The 27,762-nt window shown below is 35.3% G+C and overlaps 1 protein-coding gene across 1 annotated transcript in view; it reads left to right on the top strand.

The window, feature by feature from the left end:
- Positions 1 to 20,149, top strand: part of DTWD2 (DTW domain containing 2) — a 64,045-nt gene extending 43,896 nt beyond the window's left edge. Inside the window, 3 exon segments of the mRNA XM_053917042.1 lie at positions 13,391 to 13,416; positions 13,418 to 13,517; positions 19,907 to 20,149. Of these exon segments, the coding sequence (XP_053773017.1) occupies positions 13,391 to 13,416; positions 13,418 to 13,517; positions 19,907 to 20,149 (369 nt within the window).
- The last annotated feature ends 7,613 nt before the right edge of the window (positions 20,150 to 27,762 follow it).

Raw genomic sequence — 27,762 nt, 5'->3', positions numbered from 1 at the left:
GACCTGTCGGTAAAAATGTTGCTGGGATGTCTGAGATTTTCCCGCTTATGTTTTCCTCTAGGACTTCCATGGTGTCATGACTTATATTTAAGTCTTTTATCCATCTTGAATTTATTTTTGTGTCCAGTGTAAGTTGGTGGTCAAGTTTCATTTTTTTGCATATAGCTGTCCAGATCTCTCAACATCATTTGATGAAGAGGCTATTTTTACCCCATTTTATGCTTCTTCTCCCTTTGTCAAATATTAATTGACCATAGAGACATGGGTTATTTCTTGGTGCTCTATTCTGTTCCATTGGTCTATGTGCCTGTTTTTATGCCAGTACCAGGCTGTTTTGATTACAGTGGTCTTGTAATACATTTTGATATCAGGTATTGTGATCCCTCCTACTTTGTTCTTCTTTCTCAAAATTGCTGCAGCTGTTTGGGGTCATTTATGGTCCCATATAAATTTTTGAAATGTTTGTTCTATATCTGTGAAATATGTAATTGGTACTTTAATAGGGATTGTGTTGAATCTATAAATTGCTTTGGTTAGTATTGACATTTTGATGATGTTAATTCTTCCAATCCATGAGCATGGTACATGCTTCCATTTGTTTGTGTCTTCCTTAATTTCTTTCTTCAGGTTTGTATAGTTTTCTGAGTATAGGTCTTTTACCTCCTTGGTTAGGTTTATTTCTAGGTACTTTATTTTTCTTGTTGCTATGTCAAATGGGATTTTTTTCCTGATTTCTGTTTCTGATATTTCATTGTTGGAGTACAAGAATGCCTTTGATTTCTGAGTATTGACTGTATCTGGCTATTTTGCCAAATTCATTTATTAGGTCGAGTAGTTTTTTGGTGGAGTCTATAGGATTTTCCATGTACACTATCTTGTCATCTTCAAACAATGACAGTTTTGCTTCCTCCTTTCCATTTTGGATGCCTTTAATTTCTTTTTCTTGTCTGATTGCTGTGGCTAGGACTTCCAATACTATGTTGAATAGGAGTGGTGAAAGCGGACATCCTTGTCTTGTTCCTGATCTTAGTGGGAAAGCTTTTAGTTTTTTCCCATTGAGTATGATGTTGACTGTAGGTCTCTTGTATATGGCCTTTATTATGTGGAGGAATGCTCCCTGTATTCCCACTTTGCTGAGTGTTTTAATCATAAATGGGTGCTGTACCTTATCAAATGCTTTTTCCACATCTATTACCATGATCATGTGATTTTTGTCTTTCATTCTGTTTATGTGACGTATTACGTTTATTGATTTGCAAATATTGTACCATCCTTGCATCCCTGAGATGAATCCCACTTGATCACGGTGTATGATCTTTTTAGTGTATTGCTGGGTGTGGTTTGCCAATATTTTGTTGAGGATTTTAGCATTTATGTTCATTAGCAATATTGGCCTGAAGTTTTCTTTCTTCGTTATGTCATTATCTGGTTTTGGGATTAGGATGATGCTGGCTTCATAAAGAGTTTGGGAGTCTTCCATGTTCTTGGATATTTTGGCATAGTCTTTGAAGGATAGGGGTAGCTCTTCCTTTAATGCCTTGTAGAATTCTCCTTTGAAACCATCTGGTCAGGGCTTTTGTGTGTAGGGAGTTTTTTGAATACTGCTTTAATTTCATCAGCTGTTATACAATACTCAACTTTTAAAGGCCATACAGGGGTAGCCACAAAGCTAGGTAGAGATTTGGAGGGTGTTACCCTCTACTTGAATATTCTAATAGGATTCGGAGGACCAGATCATCAAGCCAGCCTCAACTATTACTGAGTTTTTAGTGTTTGGAATTAAAATCCTTTTAACTCCAGAACACTGATTAGTATCTCCTTTAGATTATAGTTTTTAACTAATATTTTAAGAAAATTAAAGGAAAACAAGAGAAGTACAAAAAAGAGGCTGTTTATTTCTTCTTAAAATGGTGTACACTGTATATTTCTCTCTCATAAGTCCTGTCCTTATATTTTTAAAAGAAGAAATATTATTGACATTCTTTGTACTTATGAAAACACACTGGTAATCCTTACCATTTGTGTGGCACCTCAGAGTTTTCAAAAGTATTTAATTTTTATCTTATTTGCTTCTCAGGAAAACCTTTTAGGTAATATTGTTGTCAGTGTTTTGGATGAATACTGACTTAAGTTTGTATTACTTAGGACAGTGAATATTAATAACCACATTTTTGGTGACAAAAAGAGCTTTTAGCATGCATTGTTTTCAATATAATTAATAATATTGAATATATTTTATGACTAAATTAAAAACAAAGATTAATTAGTTATAAAATCTGGTTTTGATTATGTGATATAATGTATAGACACACCCAATGGTTATGTCAAATATATAAAAAGATCATACAGTAGTACCAAAATCCCTTCATGTGGCATGAAAGGATATCATCAACTTTTTAATGATTAATAAGCTTAGAGCATCTGGTTCTTTGGATCATTAATGACTTCGCAGGCAGTCCAAATGTTAAGATCCATATGGCAGTGATTTGTGTATACATGATAGCATATATATTAAAAATATTATAGATTGGTTCTAGTGGGTATTAAATCTACTTTTCCAAAATGAGTGCTGGTTTTATTCTATGCCTTGATCAGAAACATTTTAAATATGTATATCTTCTATGTGTGAATAAGATTCATTGAGACAGTTATGTTGAACAAAATTTATAAGTAGTTGGAAATATTGTTACTATAAATTTAACTGTAAATATTCAGTTTGACTTCAAAACGTAATTTTTTGGTTTATAGAAATCTGGGTACTCTTACCAGTTTATGATACAGTATGTGATCAATTTTTAAAGATAAATGGGTTGTAGTTGTCATATATTTACATGCTTTATGATATATTTTATTAATTTCTTAGTCAACAATGTGTTTTTGAAATTTATTTTTAGTGTATATAGACCCATTCCACTTATTTTGTTTATTTTTTAAATTATATTTTACTCATTATACTATTACAATTGTCCCAGTTTTCCCCCCTTTGCCCTGCTTGATCCATCCCCCCATCCACTCCCCAGGCAATCCCTACACCATTGTCCATGTCCATGGATCATGCATATGTGTTCTTTGGCTATTCTATTTCCTGTGCTGTACTTTACATCCCCATGACTATTCTGTAACTACCAATTTGTACTTATTAATCCCTTCACCTTTTTCCCCCATTCCTCTAATGACCCCTGCCATCTGGCAACTATGGAGAGCCAAGAAGGATAATGTGTGCCAAGGGAGCTGGAATACAGGCCTGGGGTTCTGCACAGCTGCCCTAGGCCCCAGAAGATTGATTGTTGCAAGAAAAGAATGGCTTGGCTGCTTGCTACATCACTGTACCAAGAAGGAGCAAGAAATGTTCTTAGAAAAATAAAATGTACCTAGCCTTGTGGTTTGTCTTTCTCACAGTCTGCTTCAAAGTTTGCTTAATAAATACAGCCTGACTTCACCAATAAACAGTTCCCTCCTCTGCATCCCAGAGAAGGGATTCCATCTGACCCCACTGTGACTCTTCCTCTTTATTTCTTAGTCCCTCATCGCCTTCCCCCAGGACCTGCTCAATCCAGCCGCTCCAGTTGCGGTAGCAACCATCAAAATATTCTCTCTATGGCTCTGTTTCTGTTCTGCTTATTTATTTTGTTTTTTAGATTCAGTTATTGATAGATACGTGTTTGTTGCCATTTTATTGGTGGTGGTGGTGGTGGTGGTTGTCATCTTCTTTTTCTACTTCTTCTTTCTTGTATTACTTCTTGTTCAAGAAGACCCTTTAACATTTCATATAATACAGGTTTGGTGGTTACTTACTCCTTTAATTTTTTCTTCTCTGAGAAGCTGTTTACCTGTCCTTTGATTCTAAATGATAGATTTGCTGGGTAGAGCAATCTTGGTTGTAAGTCCTTGATTTTCATCACTTTGAATATTTCTTGCCAATTCCTTCTAGCTTGCAAAGTCTCTTTTGAGAAATCAGCTGACAGTGTTATTGGAGCTCCCTTGTCAGTAAATAACTGCTTGTCTCTTGCTGCTTTTAGATTCTCTCTTTGTCTCTAACCTTTGGCACTTTAATTATGGTAAGCCTTGGTGTGGGTCTGTTTGAGTTCATCTTGTTTGGGACTCTCTGTGCTTTCTGGACTTGTATGTCTATTTCCTTCACCAAGTTAGGGATGCTTTTTTGTCATTATTTTTTAAGATAGGTTTTGAATTTCTTACTCTCTCTCTTCTCTGTCTGGCATCCCCATGATGGGAATGTTGCTACAGTTGAAGGTATCCCAGAGGCTCCTTGCACTATCCTCATTTTTTTGAATTCTTTTTTCTCCTTGTTCTGATTGTGTGTTTTGTGCTTCCTTATATTTTCAATTTCTGATTTGATTGTTAGTTTCCCCCACTTTACTGTTCATTCCCTGTACATTGTTCTTTATTTTAATTTGTGTATCCTTCATTTCTGACTGGTTCGTTTTTATGGACTCCATACTCCTTTTTATGGTGTTAAAGTTCTCACTAAGTTCACTGAGCATCCTTATAACCAGTGTTATGAACTCTGCATCTAGCAGCTTGCTTCCTCCATTTCGTTTAGTTCTTTTTTTGGAATTTTATTCTGTTCATTCATTTGGGCCATGTGTCTTTGTCTCCTCATTTTGGAAGCCTCCCTGTGTTTGTTTCAATGTATTAGGTAGGCATATTACATCTCCTTGTCTTGGTATGGTGGTCTAATGTAGTAGGTGTTCAGGGTCCAGTGGCACAGCCTCCCCTATTACCCAAGCTGGGTACTCAAGGTGCACGCACTATGTGGACTGTGTACACCATCCTGTTGTAGTTGAGCCTTGATTCCTGTTGGTACAACCAAATTTGCCATGATCCGTGTTCTGTCTGGAGTAACACAGCGTAAGTTACAAAGCGATCTGCAAATGGCTGCTACATGTGCTGGGCTTGGAGGTGCGCAGGAGAAGCCAAACTGTAAACCAAGGCCAGCTGCTGCTAGTGGTGGGCCTGGGGTAACTTAGCAAGATGTACTGGGCTTGCTGAAGCCAGATGCTACTGCGTGAGAAAAATTAGGAAAATCTGAAGCATAGGCCAAGACAAGCTATTCCCTGGAAATGCCACTAGAAGGTGCTTGGGTGAGCCCAAAAGTTGGATAGGGCAAGGCCTCAGAGAATCACCAGAGTGGGGCAAACTGTGAGCCAGGTTGATGGAGTTTCAGATATGTCACCCTCAGGCTCTGTGGCTCCATTGGGGGAGGGCTCAGAAAATAAACAATGGCCTCTGCCAACATTTCTGTCTGGAAGTGGCCCCCTAGCTCTTTCCCTGGTGCTGGACAGTTTGGTCCCTCCCCATATGTCTCTGTGCTAGAGCTCAGAGGGAGTAAGTCTGAGGAAGTCTGTGAATGGGCCATTTAATAGGATCTACCAGGGAGTCCAGCAGTTTCTATCTTTCACAGCCTCAATCCCTGCTAGTTTTTATAGCCAGAAGTTATGGAGACTTCTTTTCCTGGCACTGGAACCATGGGCATGGGGCCTGGTGTAGGGCTGGGACCCTTTGATTCTGAGATCTCGCTCCTGATTTTTATCTGCCGCATGTTGGTAACTGCCCATTCCATGTCTCTACCCCTCCTACCAGTCACATTGTGGTTTCTTCTTTAATTCCGTGGCTGTAGATTTCAATCCAGCTCAATTTCTGACAGTTCTGAATGAGGGTGGTTCTATAGTTTACTTGTAATTTTGATGTGGTTGTGCAAGGAGACAAGCTGTGTTTTCTTGTGCTTCCATCCTTGCTTTATGATTTTAGCTAGACATCCTTGTATAAGTTTTATACAAATGTGTTTTCATTTCTCTTGGTTTGATACCTAGTACTGAAATTGTTGATAAGTATGTGTTTAATGTGTTAAGAAACTATCAAACTGTTCTCTAAATATATTCCATTTTTACATTCCTGCCAGGAGTTTAGGAGAGCCAATTGCTTCACATCCTTGACAGCACTTGGTATAGATTGTTTTCTTTAAATTTTAGTCATTCTAATGGATGATTAGTAGTATATCATTGTGGTTTCAGTTTGGGAATTGACCATTCATATATCTTCTTATGGATTCTTTTTAAAATTCAGCTGTGAATATTTTGGATGCTAGTGCATTGTCAGATATGTGCAATATGAATATTTTCTTCCATTTTGTGGTTTCTATTTATAGAAAATATGTGGTTTTCTTCCATTTTGTCTTTCTATTTATAACTATTATCTTTCTTTTTTAAATTTATTTTTTAATTTTTAGTATTCATTTACAGTTGTCTGCATTTTCTCCTATTTTTCAAAGAGCAGAAGTTTATAATTTTGTGAAGTACAATTTATAATTGTTTTATGGTTCATATTTTTAGTGTCCTTAGAAACAGTTTTATACCTCCAAATCATGAAGATTTTTCTTATACTTTCTGTTAGAACATTTGTAGTTTTGCCTTTATGATAATCAATTTTAAGTTAATTTTTGTTCAAAGTGTGAGGTGAGAGTTGAGTTTAATTTTTTTCCCATATGAACATCCAACATTTGTTCCAGCACTATTTGTAGAAAATACTATCTTTTTTTTTCATTAAATTACCTTAGCAGCCTTTCAAACAAAATCATTTGAACCTTTATTGTGTAAGTCCATTTTTAGATGTTATATTCATTACCATTGTTCTATGCCTTTCCTTATACTGAGAACAGACTATCTTGAATACTGTACCTTTAGGCCATTGAATTCTGGTATTGTAAGTCATTCAGCCTTTTTCTTTGTAAAGCTTGATTTGGGTCTTCTTAGTGTGGCTGGGTTGGGCATTCTTCTGCAAAGTGAAAGGCCACAGTTTTGATTCCTGGACAGGGTGCATGCCTGGATGGTTCATTCCCCAGTCGGGGCGCATACAGGAGGCAACCCATCGATGTTTCTCTCTCACATCAGTGTTTCTCTCCCTTTCTTTCTCCCTCCTTTCCCCCCCTTCTAAAAATAAATAAATAAAATCTTAAAAAAAATAAAAATGGATTTGGTTAATTTCTAATCATTTGTATTTTCATGTAAGTTTTAGAACCTTATTAGTATATCAAAATGCCTACTGTAATTTAGATTAGGATTGTGTTAAATCTGTAGATCAGTTTTGGAAGAATTGATATCTTAAGAAAATTGAGTCTTTCAATCCATGAACATGCTATATCTTTCTGTTTATTTTTCTTCTTTATTTGTTTTAGCCAGTTTATGGTTTTCAGTGTGTAGGTCTTGCATATACAAGTATTTTATTAAATATATCTATAAGTATTAAACATTTTTTGGTGCCATTATATATAATGACATGAATTTTGTTGATTTGAATATCCAATTGTTTGCTGCCAATATATAGAAATACAATTCAGTTTTGTATATTGACCTTGTTTGCCAGAGATATTTCTAAATTATCATTTGCAGTAAGTTTTTAATAGATTTCCTAGGTTTTTAAAAAACTACATGAGCACATGTAAGTCATTTTTACATGGTGAGATGGTAAAAGAAATTATTTCTGTTGTGGAAATATTGTTAGAAAAAAGATATTTTACAGAAAAAAATGAAAGATTTTCAATTTAGCCACCTTGTGCCAATAATGTTCAAGAACAGGCGGAACGACAGCATTCAGGCATGCATCCATTCACACATAAACACAGAGGCGGTTACATAAGGTCAGGCTATGGTTCCCTCTAGAGGTAAGAAAAAGGGCAGCGAAGGCGATAGTGACACCCGGGGGACAGGGGCCTGGCCCTTGGGGGGTGCCGGCAGTGCTCTCCGTCTAGACTTGAATGATGGTTATAAGAGTGCTAAGTGTTTCTTACTCTACATATATTTTATGCACACTGAAAATAAAACTCGTTATTATAATTCTCTCGATAGGTATTAGCTCAAATGTTCCTTTCTTACTACTAAAAGTTTTCTCTGCTATGCAAAACACTGAAATCAAATTGGAATACAGAGGATAGTTGTCATTAATTGGCTGTGCAACATTGCATAGGTTGCTTACTTTTCTAATACATGAAATAATTGATTTAAGTCCATCTCTCAGATTCCTTCAGGAATGTCACTACATTCTGGGATGCTCTTTATCTCCCGTCACTGAGGTTGACACTGTCAGCACCCTGACTGAATCACATGCGTGTTCTTTCCATCTTCGGTGTATAGCAAAGTGAACCAAACTGCACATACAATGTCAAGCAGATAGAAATGCAAACATAATATTTGGCCATTGTTTAAAGGACAGTAATCGGCTAAATCGTGACCCTGAATTTACTATCTTCTCATCAGCCTAACAAAATGATAGGTTTTAAATAGCCGCTGATTGATAAATAAGTTTTTAAAACTCAAATATTCAATAATCATTCTGTTTGAGAGCTGAAAAGTTATTAAAGAGAAATATAATATGCATTATATTTTGTGGTGTTGTGGAATTTAATTTTATTGACTACTGTCCATTCAAGTATAGTCAACATATTGAGATGTTAGAGAATACCTATATTTTTGTTCTATTAATTACTTTCTCAGACAATTTAAGCAAACTAGTGACATCCAAAAACCGAATTGGTGTTTCTGGAATTATCCATTCAAGCTCAACAAAAAGTCCTGTGTACTGGCCATCAGTGATACAACCTGTTCCCCTCCGAGAGATGGCAGAACTCTGTGAACTCTGTAGTATGAAAAATGTCTGCCTAAATGTCACACACTGTATTTGACAAATAAATTTGTTTTAATGACACATATAAGCCTGAATAATTATCTCTCAAAAAGTAGTGACACGCTGATAGCTAAAATCCGCAATGAAGAGAATGTGGGAAAAGACTAAGTACGAAAATTTCTTTACCCTTCTCTTTTCTCGCTAACTACTACATACCCTTTAGTTCTCAAATGCTAGCGAGTTCTTTGTGAACTCCAGCTTCCATCTAATCCCCATTTTAAAGCACCCTTATATTCTCCTCACACCATTTTAATTTGTAATTATATACTTCTAAACGGCTACTTACGGCCACATGATGTCACTCCACCCGGACGTGGATTGTCTGTTTTGCTTCCTTGCCACTGTAATCTGGTGTAAGCACCAGTGCCCAGCACAGTGGCTGGTGTTCAGTAAACACTGGTTGAATTAATGAGCACAGCCATGAGAAAATTGAATATAGCTATGAATTACACCCACAAGTTAATACTTAAATCTGGGGGATTGTGACTTTGCTGGGGAAGCAGATGTGAAAATGAGAAGTGGAGAAATGACCTGTATAAAGACATTAGGGATTTGTGTCTGAATTTAAACTTAAGTTGGTAAAACACTGCTTTAGTCAATTATTAACTTTTACATTAAAATCTTGGAATTAGGAAATAGGTACTAGTCAGAATTTATCTCTTTTGAGGGATGTTAGTAAGATTGTAAGGAAGGGAGAACCCACTGATGGCACACAAATCCTACAAGAACTAGAAATTTAGCCAATTTGTCACGTTCTTTAAAAAGTACATCTATGGGGGGGATTGTGGGAGTCGGGGGGATGGAGCAGAGGAGAGCAATGGGGGAAAAGACAGGACAACTGTAAGTGAACAACAATAAAAAAAAATAAAATGGGTTTAAGAGGCAAAAAAACCCCTGGGTATTTCAGGAAAGCCGCCCGAAAAAAGTACATCTACATTTAAGCAATCTATGAAAAGGTCATATGGATCAAACACTAAGTGTGTTTACATGTAAAGTATGTAGTGTTTATCCAGTCCTTTTCTAAGAATATTAAAAGGATTACTTTCTTTTATTCTGTGCAATTCTAACATTGTTTTCTATAAATGTAAAACCTGAAAACCTTACATCTAAATATTCTCAGCAATTTCTTTAGGGATACAGAAAAAAATCAACTAGAGCAAAACTCAGCATGTTATTGAAATCTACATCAAGAACATAAATAAGTTATCCTTTCCAAACATTTATGCTTTAATTCAAAGTGACATTTTTAGAGCACTTTGGAGAAAAAAATTCTAAAGGGAATAAATGTCATGCAATGTAAGTTGTATAGTCATATAAAGAAAGTAAATGTCACAAAAACTTTTTCAACAGCTATTATATTTGTCTAGTCTGGGGAAAGTCCAAACATTGTTAATAGAACAACAACAGTTTGCCTGACATCGATTTAACCTGGCAGCCAAGGAGAGTGGACTGGAATGTGTGTGTGTGAACAATGACAACTTCAATCCTTCACTGTACTAGTCAGTGGGGGAGGTAGATGCCATTGAATGAGCATGTGTACTGTGTGGCAGTCACATTAAAAATGACAACGAGTAGAGCAATGAATCTGTATCAAATTTTGTGTTAAGCTTGAACATTCCTTTGTGGAAAATATCCAGATGATTCAGCCGGCAGCAGCTAAGGGCAACTGGTGATGCAGCTTCGTCACAATGCACCTGCTCATGCATTGCGTCTCGTGCATGGTTTTTTGGTGAAACATCAAATCACCCAGGACACTCAGCCCCTCTACAGCTCAGATTTGAAGCCCATGACTTCTGGCTTTTTCCAAAACTAAAATCACCTTTGAAAGGGAAGAGATTTCAGACTATTAATGAGACTCAGGAAAATATGACGGGGCAGCTGTTAGCGATTGGTAGAACTGTGTGAGCTCCCAAGATGCCTACTTTGAAGGGGGCTGAGGCGTCATTGTCCTGTGTACAATGTTTCTGGTATCTTGTATCTTCATCAATAAAAGTCTCTATTTTTCATGTCACATGGCTGGACATTTTCTGGAGAGATCTTGCATATTTAAGATTTAATGGAAGAGAAGAAGCAAAGGTATTATAACAACAAAAGAATTTCCAAGAATTCAAATTTTAGTCAGTTCAGAGAATGAATGGAAAAGATCTGAAGCCAAGTCTAAAAATAAGATGTGGAAGAGCTGGCTGTTTCTGAAATGGAAGTTATAGGCTCACTTTATACTGGTAGAATTCTACACCAACCAATGATTTTCCTGTTTTGAAAGGAGTTACACTCAAACAACTTATTCCCATAGAAAACCAACTTCCAAAAAGTTCAAAATTACTGAAGCATTTTTTTGTTCAGCATGGCTTCCAAAATTTGGAAATTAAGATGATATATATTATTATTATTTTATAATATATGTGAATAGTTATGATATATAATAGATTAATATATAATTATCAATATATATATGTGATATATATCCTTAGGGTTAATTGCTGAAAGATAGGTTTTAACACCCTTAGGTCCAGCTGTCTGATTTTTTTCCACAGGTCCTTTCTTTTTTCCAGTTTTATAAAGATGTTTAATGGCCATGTATGAGCTTTTTAAACATTTCCTTAAATTTTAAAAATGATTTATTTATTTTACAGAGAGGGGAGAGAAAAGAGTAAGTGAGAGAGCAAACCATCTATGTGTGAGAGAAACATCAATCAGTTACCTCTCGCACACTCCCATCCGGGTATGTGGCCCACGACCCAGGCACGTGTCCTGACTGGGAATCGAACTGGTGACCTTTTGTTTTGTGGCATGATTCCCAGCCTACTGAGCCATGCCAGTCAGGGTAAATTTTTAAATTTTTTAAATTACAGTTGACAGACAATGTTATGTTAGTGTCAGGTATACAACCCCGTGATTAGACATTTGCATAGCTTATGAAGTGTAGCAGATGATAAATTTCAAATTCTGAGTTTGCATGTAGCCATGTGGGTCACAGTAAGAATTAAAGTACCTCTTTGACATAAGAAGTTTATTTTAAAAATCAAAGTCATTCCAATAAACAAAATTTACTGTGAGTATTGCATGTTTTCCAAAGGTTTTCTTATAATCAGATGCCTATTATAAATTCCTCAGGTGATGATTTGAAATTGAGTGTTGAAACAGTAGTTGTCTGTGTAAGTTGACCTGATGAAATATTAAGCCATTAGTAATTACAGTTAAGCAACATTATAAATTATTCTTACAGTTATTTAATCATAGGCTTTTATCATTATACGTATTTCTCAATCACTTTTCTCCATCTCTTTTCCTCCCTGCCTCTATTTTTCATCTTGTCTATTGGTAGAAATGCAGAATAACTTTAACATGATCATATCTAAAACATTATTAGTCAAATATGGTTTAAAGGATGTATTCTCAAACCAAATACATTCTGTTGTGAATCTTTTATGATACCCACTTTACTTCTCTCCCTTCCTTCCACCCTCCCTTTTTTCCCCTCTCCCTCTCCCCTTCATCTTCTTTCCTTCTCTTCTCTCTTCCTGTTTCTGAGGAAAAAAAGGAAACAAGTTGGAGAGAAGAATTACTTGAACAAAAAGCACTTTTATTAGAAGACCCGTATTTCTCATCCTTGGGGGACTGAATGAGAAACAGAGGAGGGGAGGGATTCAGGGACAAGATGCCGTGGGTGGTAGAACTTTACGGTGTGGGAATGAGAGACTCACAGGACTCTACAGATACTGGGAAGTAAAACCCCTGATTTTAGGAAGGTGCTGTGTGTAGTACTTAGACACCACTACCTTCAATCCCCATGCCTATGTATTTTATGAGTAAAAACTGAAATTCTCATCCACACATGTTTAAATGTGATTCTCATCAGAGTGTGGGGTAGAATACGGCTTCATGAGTATAAGATTACTTAATTTAATTTAATTAAAATAGGAATATAAAAGCTAAATTGTTGACACTCCCATTTGTATTGTCTTTCTTACATCTGCCTCAGTCATTGTCTCAGCTAAAATGTTATCTTCATGGATAAAAAATATATATAGTATGCTATATTTATCTTAAAAAAGAGGACATGTATATACATATATGTATATCTGTATGTCTCTATGTTTATATACACTCACACTCACACAGACATACACCTATCAATTTACATTAAGAAAATAGTGGGAGGACAAACCATAAAATAAATTCTCCAAAGTGATGAAATGATGAAACCATTTTCCCTCCCACCATAATGTATGGGAGTTTCATTTGCTCCATATCCTCCCTATTTGGTGCTGTTAATAATTTTGATTTTAACTGTTCTGGTGAGTATGAAATGTTATATTATTGTGATTTTAATTTACATTAAATCATGTTAAACCCTTTTACACATAACTACTTGCCATTTTTATATCCTCTTTGTGAAGTCTATTCAGTCTTTTGCCTACTGAGAGGTAGTTATTAGTCAATCCATTTTTGATTGGTAGGAATTTGTATTCATTTTGAATATATTTTCTTCATCAGATATACGTGAAAATATCCTCTCCTTCTACTATTTGACAATAACATAAGGATATTATGTATAGAAAATATCAGTGCATTTACTATTTCTAAACTGTCAATTTCAGAAGGAAATTAATTAGTATTTAAAATACAATACAGACATTATAGTTTTAAATTTAATACAAAAGTTACATTCTACTCTGTGTTTCGGTTTCAGGTGCAGTTAAAAACTAGCATTTCTAGTCTATGTAATTTGGATGCAACCAGCTCATAGGTTTCTGTCTACACCGGAGTGTGCAGCTGTTGCTCTTTCCGTCTTGGAGAAAAATAATTACATACAAGAGGTATGTATGTCTTTGGAAGGTTATGTAGTTTTTTGAAAGTAGGAGTTTGGTTAAAATTTATTTAGGAAACTTAGAAATGCATAGCTTGTTAAATTTGTAGCTCAAGTGAAAAGCAGAATGTATCGGTGATAGAGGTTTATCTATGTTTATAACCTTTTCCTCTCTGGTGGTTTCCTGTTAGTTTAGCATTTCAGATCCCATTATTTAAAATTATTTATATGTTTATTCTAAACTCTGCAAACAACATTTGCAATATGCTAAATTGTACAACATTAAATATAGGTTTTGGGGGGCTAGAATTTTCTTTTAGTGTTTTGTATTTCCCTTTTAGTTTTCATGCTTCGGTATGTTACTTTTTCCTTTTTAGTTAAAAGAAGGACATCTTACTTTTTTTCATTGTTTCTTTTATTTGAGGAGGTATACCAACTTCCTGTTTATCTTATTAAGCATACTTAGATTATAAAAAAGATACAACTTTTTAAGAAAAACACCTGCAGAATATGAAAAGATTATAACCTGCAATCATCATTTTATTTAATTTTCATGAAAGCCTGATGATTCATATATAATTAATAATCATCAGTAAAGAATGTTTCATTGCACTCATTAACATCTCAATCTTTGGAACATGTAAGTGATTTTGCACTTCTGGCAAAAGAAAAAAATAACAAAATAAAACTTATGTTGTTAGTGTTTTTAATCACTGAAATGTGATAAATACAACTCAAGAAGAAAAATCAGAGGATAACAAATGTAACTAAATTAAGTTTTTTTAACTAACACACATACACACACAGACACCAAATACTCTTTCCTGCGAGCTCTCACTCCCTCCGTCTCTCTCCCTCTCATTATACACTGTGGTTACTGTTACATAAGAAGGTGCCTTAGCCGTGCAGGAAGTTTCAAAAGTGGATACAAGCTCAGGTCAGCGTAACTGGGCTAGTTACCAAGCAAGACAAAAAAGGCCTTCAGAGCAAGGAGAGTTAAAGAATGCCAGGAGCAAGCATTCCCTTGCCTTTTCCTCTCCTCTCCCCTACCCTGAGACATGGAAATGTCAGAGTCGGAGATGTTTCTTCATGGACAGGCTTTTTGTATGTGTGTGTCCATAGAAGTCCGCTTTGCTTGGGATCTAGGCAGTTTCACTTTCTCTGTTCCTCTCCCTTGCGAAAAATATTTATGAGGGACCCTAGATCCTTACCCCAAATGACTAGAAAGTGTTTTCAGACTTTTCTCCCTCCATTCTACCCATGTTACCTACTTCCATGCACCTGGCCATAGACATATAACACTTAACGTACTACCCTACTTGCCTTTTACAAACAACAAAAAATAAACTATACTATTTTAAGTGTCTTAATGTTGTTTAAGCTTGCTTTCCGTACTACGGTCTTTGTGTTTCCCTTTGGGTTGATGGGAAACTCTATGATCATCCACCATCAGACCAAGGACCGATTAAAAGTTCAAATCTTGAGGGGAAAATAGAATATTCTTTGGCTATAGATTCAAAATTTTCCTCACCTTCTTCTGGGTTCTGAAAAGAATCCTTTATGGACATACATTCCTTATTCTCACAATTGGAATTTGATCTTTACTACAATCATCAGTAGAAGCTTTAATGCTGGTATTGGTGGTGGTTAATACCAGTGATGCGGCTGGGGTTCAGGACAGGGTTTGTGCCAGCAGCGCTGCTGCTAGTGCCGCTGCTGCTTCTCCCCTTCCCAGCTTCGTAAGGCATGTTTCTGGTATTAGTTAATGTACCACATAGCAGGGACCCTGTCTTATGTTCTGAGTGTAACACCTAACGAGACAAAATTTAAGATACAGAATGGAGACACGACCCTTCCTGTCTTTAGCTTTTGTTATTGTTATCTACGGATAAAATTGAATATAAAAGGCCGAAGTAGTGGTGAGGCCCTAGAGCCCTCTGTCTGTCACCTGTCAGCAGCAGTCATACCATCGTCATCAGGAGTAGGAAAAGGGCGTTTGATAGTCAGACAGTGTGATTTGTGAGGCGGTGATAAGGTCGTTGGCTGGAGTATAAGCAGAAGAAATGCGTAATGAAACATCCCAAGTTGCTTATTACAGATGGCAAAATTAGCTTTCTTAGTGGGGGATCCCCGAGTTCAGCCTATTCAAATCTAGCGATAATAAAAAAATTGGTACATTCCTCTGAGAAACACAATTACTGTCTGCTCTAAACATAGGTGTTTTCTTTCTTTCCTGGGGAAGAGATCTATGTCATACATTTCTCCCCAGTAACCTTTACTTAGTAGCATCATCATAAAACCTTAAGATGATGGGGAGAGTAGTACTTTTTCAGGTGGCTTCATTCTGCAGAGGGAGAGCTCCTCAGAATAATGGCCTTCTTAGTCTGTCGATTCATCCTCATCTTTTATTCTCAAGCAGTTCTTCTAACCCTTGAAGTAGCAAGCTATGAGCTTTGAATCAGGTTTCAATGAACACTTCGTCATTTACCATCATCACTTTTTGCCAGTGGGCGATTCTTGTAATCTCTTTGTGCTTGTTTTCTTACCTGTAATATAAAAAAATAGTTAACCTCATAATGTTGTTGTGAGAATTCAATGGAATAATGTGTGTTAATTGAGTGACACTAGACACTCAAATAGTTAATCCTTTTGCCCTTTTTTGCCTTTCTGACTGGATTGACAACAATTTTGAACTAAACATTGGTGATTTTCGTTCAGCTACAATAATATTTACCAGGGCTTTTCATACCCTGGAAGCCTTGAGCTTGGGAATTTTTTTTATTATAGAATCATCTCTACTTAGGAAGTTTTACCTTGTGAACTTTTATAACTAGATGTGGCAGAACTTTGTGCCATAGCCTAAATGCCTTAGCTCTACTCAGCACCCGTACTTGGTAGTAACGGTCCCTTGAAAACTCACTTTGAACCTGCAGACAAAAGGATTTACAAAATTTTGACTTCCCCCTAAGTAACCTTTTTCTAACTTGTTAATTTTATAAGAAGATTTTCTTTGTTCCTCAGAACCAGTCTATCTCTCACATAGCTTCACATTGCCTCAGATACAATGTTATTTATATAGGAATATTATCATTTATTATCAAGTAGTGCATCAGACATTATTTAATGCATCATCTTATTGTACCATAATAACAACCTTACAAGGTAGACATTATTGTCCTCATTTCATAAATGAAGACAATGAGGCAAAGAGAGGTTATATAATGTTTGGGGACGTATAGCTAATACATGATTACATCCGTCAAGATAGGCTGGGTTGTTATGACCCAGCAATTCTACTTCCAGGAATATATACGAAGCCTGAAACACTAACTTGAAAGAATATATGCATCCCAGTGTTCATTGCAGCATTATTTACAATAGCCAAGATTTGGAAGCAGCCCACATGTCCATCAGGATATGAGTGGATAAAAAAAGCTGTGGTACGTTTACTCTATGGAATACTACTTGGCTGTAAAAAAGAAGGAACTCACCCTTTGCAACAGCATGGATGGACCTGGAGAGCATTATTCTGAGTGGAATAAGCCAGTCAGAGAAAGACAAATACCACATGATCTCATTCATATGTGGAATCTAATGAACAAAATAAACTACAAACAAAATGGAAACAGACTCATAGGTAGAGAACAGACTGACAGTTGTCAGAGGGGAAGTGGGTTGTGAGGCTGGGTGAAAAAGGTGAAGGAATTATGCAAAAAAAAAAAAAAGAAAACAATTAAAAAATACCTCAAAAATTACAGACAACAGCACTGTGATTACCAGAGGAGATGTAGGGTGGGGGGAGGTAACAAAGGGTAAAGGGAGGATTAATGGTGTTGGAAGGAGATTTGACTTGGAATGGTGAACACGCAATGCAATATACAGATGATATGCCACAGAATTGTGCACCTGAAACCTGTATAATTTCATTAGTCAATGTCACCCCAATAAATTCAATTAAAAAAAGATGAACAGGATTAGGCTCCAATGACTTAAAACTCCAAAATTAGAATGGTAGTACACAGGTGGCAAACACAAGGCCCACAGGCCGAATCCAGCCCTCCACCTTGTTTTATCTGGCCTGGTACCTTGTTTCTACCCAGCGGCAGCACTGAGCTCTTGCTTAACTGTTAAGGAGTAGTTACATTTATACCCTAAAATTACCTTCGGCCATTTGAAGACAACCTTTGAAAGCAAGGCTGGTGTGACCCCTGGTGAAAATGAGTTTGACAGCCCTGACATAGTACAGTGAAGGTTCATGCCTCTCTCATGCTGTCTGTCCAGAGAGATTGCCAGGAGGATCTCTGCTCATTGCATCACCTAGGGACCCGGGCTGATGGAGGCACTCTCCAGACATGTCATTCTGCTCTCTTCAAAGAAGGGATAAGGGGAGGTGATGAATCATATACTGCATTCAAAGCTTCTTCCCAGAGGTGGCACATATTGTTTGTGCTCACATTTCATTAATCAAAGCTACGTACATAGCCGTGCCTAACTTCAAAGGGGGCTAGGAAATGCAGTCTGATCATGTACCAGGGAGCACTGGCGTATTTGTGAATAGCCCTGGTGAGTACCGCACAGGTGGAGCGGGGAATCCCATTCAGGTCTGTCTGTCTCCAAAGTTCATTCCTCAGTTACCCCAGGAAATTAATAGACACTTATCTTCAGGAGGTAAAAGTTGGAGCCCTTAACCACAGGAGTATTAGTGTTCTCCTGTCCGTGAAGAATTTAATGTCGTAAAATTGCAATAGAACTTCAGTTGTCTCAGTCTGTATATAGTCGTAGATGTGTTTCCTAAGTATGGTGATTCGGAATCCAATCATTCCGCTGTAATGATTGTCAACTCTGTAAAGTAATACATAGTCATTCCCACATTTTCTCTCTCGTTTGAAGAAATGAAGACATTGAAAGAAATTATGAGAACATATCTAAGGGACTGTCTACAGCAGTGTCATGCAGACTTTTCCAAGATACTGGTCTTTTTCTTATGTAACAGAGCACTTACCGCAGTGTGTGAGCCGTACAGGAATTTCTTTTTCTCCTGTAAATACGAACTGCCAGGGCGGGCGATGCGTCAGACACCCAGCTTTTCCCGTCTTTCTGATCATCATCGTATGTATGTGGTTTCAAACTTCATGTGTATTGCCCTGTAGACACACGGTGGTTGTGCCACCTCTAACAATGCTGTTCCAGTCAGGGAGAAAGAGCGAGCCTCTGCCTGCCGAGTCTGTCCCATTTCAAAGAGGCCCTCTGGCGGCCCCACCCGAGGACTCCCACTTACGTCTCACTGGATAGACTGTGCCACTGCCCACTGTAGTATTACTAGCTGGACACACTGCTACCGAGAATAAAATTTTTGATTTTTTAATAAGGAAGAAAACAATGGGTGGATTGTGAAGAAGCAATTCCCAGTGACTGCTCAATTTTGTAAGAGTTTATTGTACATTGAAGCTATTAAGCCCTTTTTACTTCTTGTGTTGTACATGTGAGGGAATAAATTTTCACATAGACATTTTGAAATTTTGTAGTGAAATATATTAGTCTTTTCCTTTGTTCTTTTTCTTTGTTTCTTTGTTTTTTATTAAAAATCTGCTTAATCAAGTGTTGCTGTTATTTAAAAAATTTAGATAAGGGGTCTCAGGCTCAAGGAAAGAATCTGACTCAAAATGTGTTTAAAACACTGACATCTCTGTATGGTATAAAAACTAGTACAGTGTTTTTATTTAAAAAAATTACTTTGAATAACATTAGGGAAGGCATATGCTCCAGGTGTCTTACAGCCTCCGCCGTTCCCTGTTCCCCTATGGATCCACCCAGTTCACGTGCTTATGTTAAATGGCTGGCCCTGTAGGTATTTAAATTTAGATTGCGCTATACAGTTAGGGTTATTTTGAAAGCACCAGAACCTGGATATCGAACTTGTGTGTGGTCCCTGGACTACTTTCATTAGGAAATCGTTACTGCCATCATCTAATTGTTCTCAGGGAGCATAAAGCACGCAGCCTCCTGTGATTGCAAAGCGAATCAACTGATTGTTATTATCTAAAAATTTCTTGCAGTCTGCTTGTTACAAATTAAATTATAATGGCAACAGTTTTTCGTGGGGTTTGAATACCTTATTGTATAAAACTAAATTCAGACTTTATCACCTATATGGAAAATCGATTTGGGTCTTTTTACTGGAGTTACTTAGTGGTATATAAAGTATGGTTATAAATAAATAATTTATTTGGAAATCATCATATATCTATTAGAGTGCCTATTGCTTTTCATAGTTAAAAGCAAATAATAATAATAATAATAAATAATAATTCTTGTTTCTGAAGAAAAATTCTAGGTAGAATACCATGATTTGTCCCAGGCATTTTTTTAGGGTTTTTTTTTTTTTCCCAATCTTAACAGACTTTGGTTTGCCCTTTTCAGCCTTTACGATTTTTTCAGCTTCAGTGTGCTGCTTGAATTTGCCTCCGCAAGGAGCACCTTCTGAAAAATGGATTATATCCTAAGCCAATGCCAACGAACAAACACAAACTCAGGAAAGTGGAGCTATTAATGAACAGTGATAAATTTAGTATAAATGTTCTTACAGTGCTACTTATGGTGTCTTCGGCTGACAGTGTCAGATTAAGTTCTCATACAGTTTAAGCCTGTGGGGTTTTGGAGTGTCTAAAGAACGAGGGCTGCACGCTGAGCTTGCCCAGAAGAACGACATAAACCATGTAGCCATAAAAGCAAACGAACAAAACTTGCACAGACCCAGTGAAAAGCAAAATTTTGTTTTTATTTGTATTTATTTTTAAAAATGTGCCTCTAATACATTTTTTCAAATCCCTGGTTTGAGGTGTGATTAGTTGTTGAGCTGAATTAGAAATTTTTATTTTAAAGTGGAAGGAAATTGTGTCTGATTGGAACAATAATGTTTCCATTTGTGTTTTATAGATAATTAGGTGTAGACCTATATTAGAGGGTACCCGCATCAATTTGCAATAGTATACAGGAACGTTATGGTTTGAAATAAGTAACAAAATAATAATAATCAAGCACTTTAAATTGAATTGAATTATTTCATAAAACAGTATAACAGAATAAGGAAACAGAATAAGTATTCTTTAGGGACTGAACTTAAACTCAGCTAATGTGATTAAAGGTTCTATTAATATCCCTAATTATTATTAAGGTGCAGTTGACATATAACATTATATTAGTTTCAGGTGTAAACAACATATTAATTTGATATTTGTGTATTATGAAATGATCACCACAATACTTCTTGTTCACATTTGTCACCGTGCATAGTTTTTTTTTCCTGTGATGCGAACATTCAAGACTTACTACCCTTTTAGCGACTTGAAAATAGTCAGTACGGTATTTACTGTAATCATCAAGCCATATGTTATATCTCCATGAATTATTTATGTTCTGCCTGGAAGCTTGTGCCTTTTGACCCCCTTCACCCATTTTGCCCTCCTCCACACTCCATCTCTGGCAACCATCATTCTCTGTACCTATGACCTTTTAAAAAAAAATGATACTACATATAAATGATATCATATAGTATTTGTCTTTCTCTGACGCATACCCTTAACATAACATAATGCCCTTAAGGTTCATCTATGGCACAATTATGAGATTTTATTCTTTTAATGGCTGATTAACATTCCACTTGGATATACATATTATATATAATTTTTTAATCCATCCACCTATTGATGACACTCAGGTTGTTTTCATATCTTGGCTCTTGTAAATAATGCTGCAACGAACAAAGGGGTGCATACACATATCTTTTTGAGTTACTGTTTTCATTTTCTTCAGATAAATTCCCAGAAGTGGAACTGCTGGATCATATGGTAGTTTTATTTTTAGTTTTCTGAGGAACTTCTATGCTATTTTCCACAGTGGCTGCACCAGTTTCATTCCCAACAACAGTGCACAAGTGTTCCCTTTTCCTCACCAACACTTACTTCTTGTCTTTTAAATTATGGCCATTCTGACAGGTGTGAGGCAGTATCTCATTGTGGTTTTGATTTGCGTGTCCCTGATGACTAGTGATGTTGAGCATCTTCTCATGTACCTGTTGGCCATCTGTATGTATGCAATGGAAAAATGTCTATTCAGATAATCTGCTCATTTTCAAATAAGATTTTTTTGCTATTCAGTTGCATGAATTCTATATAGATTTTGGATATTAGCCTCTTATCAGATATATGCTTTGCATTTATATTTTTTCCATTTAGTAGGTTGCCTTTCATTTTGTTGATGGTTTTCTTTGCTGGGCAGAAGCTTCTTGGCTTGATGTAGTTCTCCTTGTTTATTTTTTGCTTTTGGTGTCAGATTAAAAAACATTATCATCAAGACTAATGTCAGAGAGCTTACTGCCTGTTTTTTCTTCTAGGATTTTTACGGTTTCAGGTTGTACATGCAAGTCTTTAATCCATTTTGAGTTCATTTTTGTGTCTGGTGTGAGATAGTGGTCCCGTCTTATTCTTTTGTGCACAACTGTCCAGGTTTCTCAAAGTCCCTCATTGAAGAGACTGTCCTTTACACACTGTACATTCCTGGCTCCTTTGTTGTGAGTTAACTGAGCATATGTGCACAGGTTTTTATCTGAACTCTCTATTCTGTTCTATTGATCTGTGTGTCTGTTTTTATGGCAGTATTTTACTGTTTTGATTGCTGTAGCTTTGTAAGATAGTTTGAAATCGGAGAGCATGATGCCTCCAGCTTTATTCTTCTTTCATAAGATTGATTTGCCTATTTGGGGTATTGTGTTGTTCTATACAGGTTTTAGATTGTTTATTATATTTCTGTGAAAAATGCCATTGGTATTTTGATAAGATTGCTCTGGGTAGTAGCCCTAACTTTTTAAAGAGGTGTGTGTAATTTTGAAAAAGCACACATTTTTATTTCTAATCACTCTGGAGAAGTTTAAAATTTCAGTATTCATTGCACAGTTTTATTGACTCAGATAAATAAGTTTTATCAATGCTTTCATATAGAAATAACTAAAGTAGAATATAATACAACTGTAGTTTCAAGAACATATTTCTGTAACTATGCCTATTTAAATCTTTTAGAGGGCATAAACTTTCAGTTTGGAAGAAGACATTTCTCCCATGTACTTGGGAAAATAGTTCCTGAGATTTTGTATAGAATAAGAGACATGTATCTAATATGTGTTTATATCTAACTTACATCTAGTTCAGTTATGTACACATTTTGCCAATACGAGGGGACTTTGTTTTGGTCTTTATGGCTTCTAGAGTTTCCTGGGTCCAGTCTTAAGTTGTAAGGAAAAGCTAAACATGCGATGTAAAAGTCAGCTTAATATACATCAAGCTGACTTTTACACATACATATAAAATATGTGAGCATACACCAAGATATTTCTAACCATTTTTATCCTTATTTATTAGTTTATTGTTGACTTGGAGTAGACCCCTATTAAAAGCTTTAATGCTGGTCATAATTAGAATGCTGATGAATATTTGGGGAGACTGCAGAAAATATTTTGAAATATTAAAATTTAGATTTATACCTTTTACTGTTGAGTTTCCTTGGACTTAAAAACAAATTAACTCATGAATCTAAACCACCTATTGGCTATTGGCAAGTGATTATGTAGGTATAATAGAAAAGAAATAGTATATAATAATGTATAATCATTTCTTAAACCTTTGAGAAAAAGAAAGTTCCTGCAGAAGACACCGGGGTGGCGTGGGGTGGAGGGATGGGGAGAAAATGCAGACAATTGTAACTGAATAAAAATTAAAAAAAAATAAAAAAGAAAGGCAAAAAAAAGTATATTTTATTGTTTATGCTAAAAAAATCTCCTATATCCTTTCTGATGTATGTTTTTTTCAGCTTCTTATGTCACCTACTGCGAGAGTGGCATTAATTTCTCCCATATGATTATGAATTTATCTATTTCACCATTTAATTCTATTAATTTTCACTTTTCAAATTTTGAGACAATTTGTTAAACTGCATTCAAATATAAGACTATTATGTCTGCCTTGTGAATTGAAAAAAAAAAATCTGTATTGGGAAAAAAAAAGACACCATTTAAATCTTAAAATTTTACTTTAATTTTTATGTAATTACTACTTTTATCTTTTAAATACAAAATTTTAGGGTATTTTGTAATGCAACGAAGTTTAAAATTTAATTATTTTGGAAATGTATAAAATTTTAAAATGAAAATATATATAGTTTTCCAAATTATTTTACTGATCTCTTAAATTATTTTACTATTTGTATTTTTACTGACCTCTTGGCAATATAATTTCATTTAATCGTCTCTACAAGTTTTCTTTAGTTACTTGCTCTCATTAAACAGTTTTAAAATCTGTGATGAATATTTTCAGTTTCCAAAAATTCTCAAAGTATGTAGTATTATGTGAGGTGGTTAACTGAAAATTTAATTTGGCTTTTAAAAGTTTTTAATTTTATTAGTTGGCTTTTAAATTCAGATGTTTTTTATTTCCTTTATTTGCCTGGACTCATTCCTGGTTTTGTGGATTTGTAACCGACAGTAGGCTTTGCATGTACACTTTAACTTACACTTTGTGGGGAGATGGTTTTGTGAATTGTTACTTAAACCATGTAAATTAGAAAGTAGTGTTATATACAGGGTGACTGCGTGTTTTTGGTGGGTTGAGATCACTGTGTAATAGATGGTATTTTGAGAGCTTCTCACACACATCAGTATGAAGGGTTGGGGACTATAGTATATGAAGCAAGTCACAGTGCTTGCCAGCTTTCTGTACCTTGGATGACAATATTTTTTAAGTGGAATATGAGACTTATAGTAGGAAAAATTATGTTCCCTCACTTTAAGACTCCAAACCTAAGTTTCCTTAGCCATGCCCATTACAGTGTCAGGTTTTTCTTTTCCTAAATCACTACCACTATAGTTATTTATGTAGAAAGCCTGAAATTGGCTGTTTAAAAATGTGATTGAGTTATTAGAGACTCCTTTCCATTGAATGATGCTGAATCAGGGAGGTAAATAGTTGACTCTTTGATACAGTTGTCACTGGTATACAAGTGAATGTTTTGATGCTCTAAGTGAAAAATTAGGTTTGACTTAGTGAAACCTAAAGGTTCTATATGTCTGGACTTTTACTATGCCTTAAAAATAGGTATGAGTGAATATTTTATAGATAAATATTACTGTTTTAGATGTAACGAAACTTTACATTTAATTGCATCCCATAGCATGGAATAAATCACTACTGTTTAATTTGTCCAATATAAATTTTTGTTTATTGGATTTGCTTAGCATATTCTTCCTCCTTTCTCTTTTTTCACCTTTACTGAGGCATCATTGACAAATATAATGGTAAAATATTTAACGTGTACAACATGATGATTTGATACATACACATTGTTAGAGGATTTCCTCCATCAAGCTAATTAACACATTCATCACCTCACTTATTTACCTTTTTTTTTGCAATAACATTTAAGTTCTACCTGTTAGCAAATTTTATTATACAATCCAATGTTATAAACTATAGTCACCTATGTTTTCCTCCTTTCTCTTCACACTTTTTCATCCTTCCCAGACTCTTCCTCTTCCTCTCTTATCGTCCTCATTGTCCTATTTACTTTCCTACTATTCTTTTTTTTAAAAAAGATTTTATTTATTTTTAGAAGTGGGGGGAGAAAAAGAGGGGGAGAAACATCGATGTGGGAGAGGCACATTGATCAGTTGCCTCTCTCATGCCCCCAGCTGGGGACCTGGCCTGCAACCCAGATTTGTGCCCTGACTGGAAATCAAACTGGTGACCCTTAGGTTTGCAGGATGATGCTAAACCCACTGAGCCTCACCAGTCAGGTTTCCTTTTCTACCTTATCCTGTGTGCCAATTTTCTTTTAAGTATTCATGTATTCTTGCATAAGAATTTATCTTCACAAAATATCCTATAGGGGTCTTTCCAAATCACACTTTTACATTAAAATTTGGGCAAGATGGCAGGCAGTGCTCCGAGACGTCTCCATACTGATGACTTGGCTCCTTTACTCTATTAAAAAAAGCATATTAGAGAATCAGGTAATTGATTTTTAGTCTTGAATAGTTGTTCACTGGAATTAACAACATTAGCATTATTTGTTAAAGAAGCTTTTTAATAAGGGATTTTTAAAAACAAGTTGATATCCTTTGAATACAAATTATAATTTACTATTATTGTTATTTAAAAGTATATTAAGGAATTCAAACATTTTATTTTTTATTATTATTTTTTAATCTTCACCCAGGGATATGTTTATTGATTTTTTTTAGTAAGAGGAGAAGGGGGAGAGAGAGAGGGAGAGTAGCATTGATGTGAGAGAGAAACATACATAATCAGTTGCCTCCCTTGTGTGTCCTGACCAGGGATCGAACCAGCAACCTAAGTATGTGCCCTGATCTGAGATCAAACCCGCAACCTTTTGGTATACAGCGTGATCTTCCAACCAACTGAGTCACCTGGCCAGGGCAGGAATTAAAATATTTTAAAAAGTACATCTGCCTTAGGATTATTTCCATCACAGATGTACTACTTTTCCTTGATTATGCATGCAAATCACATTTACCCATTTCCATTCCCAAATATGTTTTTCACGAGGTGGAAAATCTCTTATGACCTCTTTTTGTGTATGTGTAATTTTATGGGAAACAAAGGTTGATATGAAAAAGGCAATAATTTACAGTATGGTCATCAGATTTTATAAATGTAAATTGTATTTTATTTTTGCTTTATTAAATGGTTTTATTTCTAAAGTTGCTTCCTAACAGAATCAATGAAGAAACATTTTTAAATGTACATGAAAAACCTTGATTTTGGATCTAAAATATAAGCTTTTGTTTTTTTTTCCTTTTCTGAAATATCTTCAATTATAGAAACAAAACCAGTCTTAACATATTTTAATTCATACTTTTTTAGTGAATCTCAGAACTCTTGAAAATCCCAATAATATGTGGCAAACAATGACAGATAATTTCACCCATGACATATGTAATCTCCTATAAAAGAAAAATATCCATTTTGTGATTGAGGCAAAAGTAAAGATTAATAGAAATAATTAATAACTTTAAGGTAAAATACACTAACAAATTGACTAGTCCTTTAATTTATAAAGTGTTTATGCAGTGTATTAAAGGATTGGGTTGGTCAAAAAGTTCATTTAGTTTTTTTCCATAAAATAAAAGGCACATTTTTAATTTCACCAATAACTTTATTGATTTGGATATTTTGAGTATGTCCTCTATCTCCCGCGTGGTATAACATTGATTGTTCTCAATTAATGACTTGATTTGATCACTATCAACTTCTACTGGTCTACCTGACTATGGAGTATCATCTAGTGAGAAATCTCCAGTGCAAAACTTCACAAACCACTTTGGCACATTCAATCAGTCACAGCACCTTCTCCATACGTTGCACAAATCTTTTTTTGTGTTTAAGTAGCATTTATACCTTTCTTGAAATAATAAAGCATGATTTGCTGAAATGTCACTTTCTTCCATTTTCAATATTAGAATGCCTCCCCCAAAATTCACCAATTTTGATGTTTGTTTTAATGCATGATGATATGAACACTGTCACAATACAATCTAACAAAATTGTTTGCAATGAAGTTAAAGGCAGCTAAGTGCTACTAGAGCCATCTTATGGAAAAAACAAATGGACTTTTTGGCCAACACAATGAGAAAAATGGGTTATGATGTCACTTACTGGTTTTCATTTGTGCTAATTGATTTTATTACTTTTAGCTGGTCCTCATTTTAGCTTATAGTTTATTAATATCTTTGTTGATAGTGTATAATAGTATTTACTTAGAACTAAACATGTGTGATTTAGAATACCAAATTTTTGGTAAATTATTAATAAAGTGTTAAACTTAATTTTTATTTTAAAAGTAATAATTAAATTACTAATGATTTAATTATTTTGAATAATGCTTTTACTATTTTTTGTGTGTAACAAAAGAAGAGGGTATTATGCTTAGTACAATAAGTCAGTCAGAGAAAGACAAATACCATGTTATTTTAGTTATATGTAGAATCTAAAAAAACAATATAAACAGACAAACAGAAACAGACTCATAGATACAGAGAACAAACTGATGGTTGAGAAGGGAGGCGGGTAAGGGGACTGACTGGATGAAAAAGGTGAAGGGATTGAGAAGTACAGATTGGTGGTTACAAAACAGTCATGGGGGCATAAAATAAAGCACAGGGAATATAGTCAATAATATTGTATTAACTG

The sequence above is a fragment of the Desmodus rotundus genome, chromosome 1, assembly GCF_022682495.2.
Source record: "Desmodus rotundus isolate HL8 chromosome 1, HLdesRot8A.1, whole genome shotgun sequence".
Classification (NCBI taxonomy): Eukaryota; Metazoa; Chordata; class Mammalia; order Chiroptera; family Phyllostomidae; genus Desmodus; species Desmodus rotundus.
This window is presented reverse-complemented; position numbering and strand designations above follow the sequence as displayed.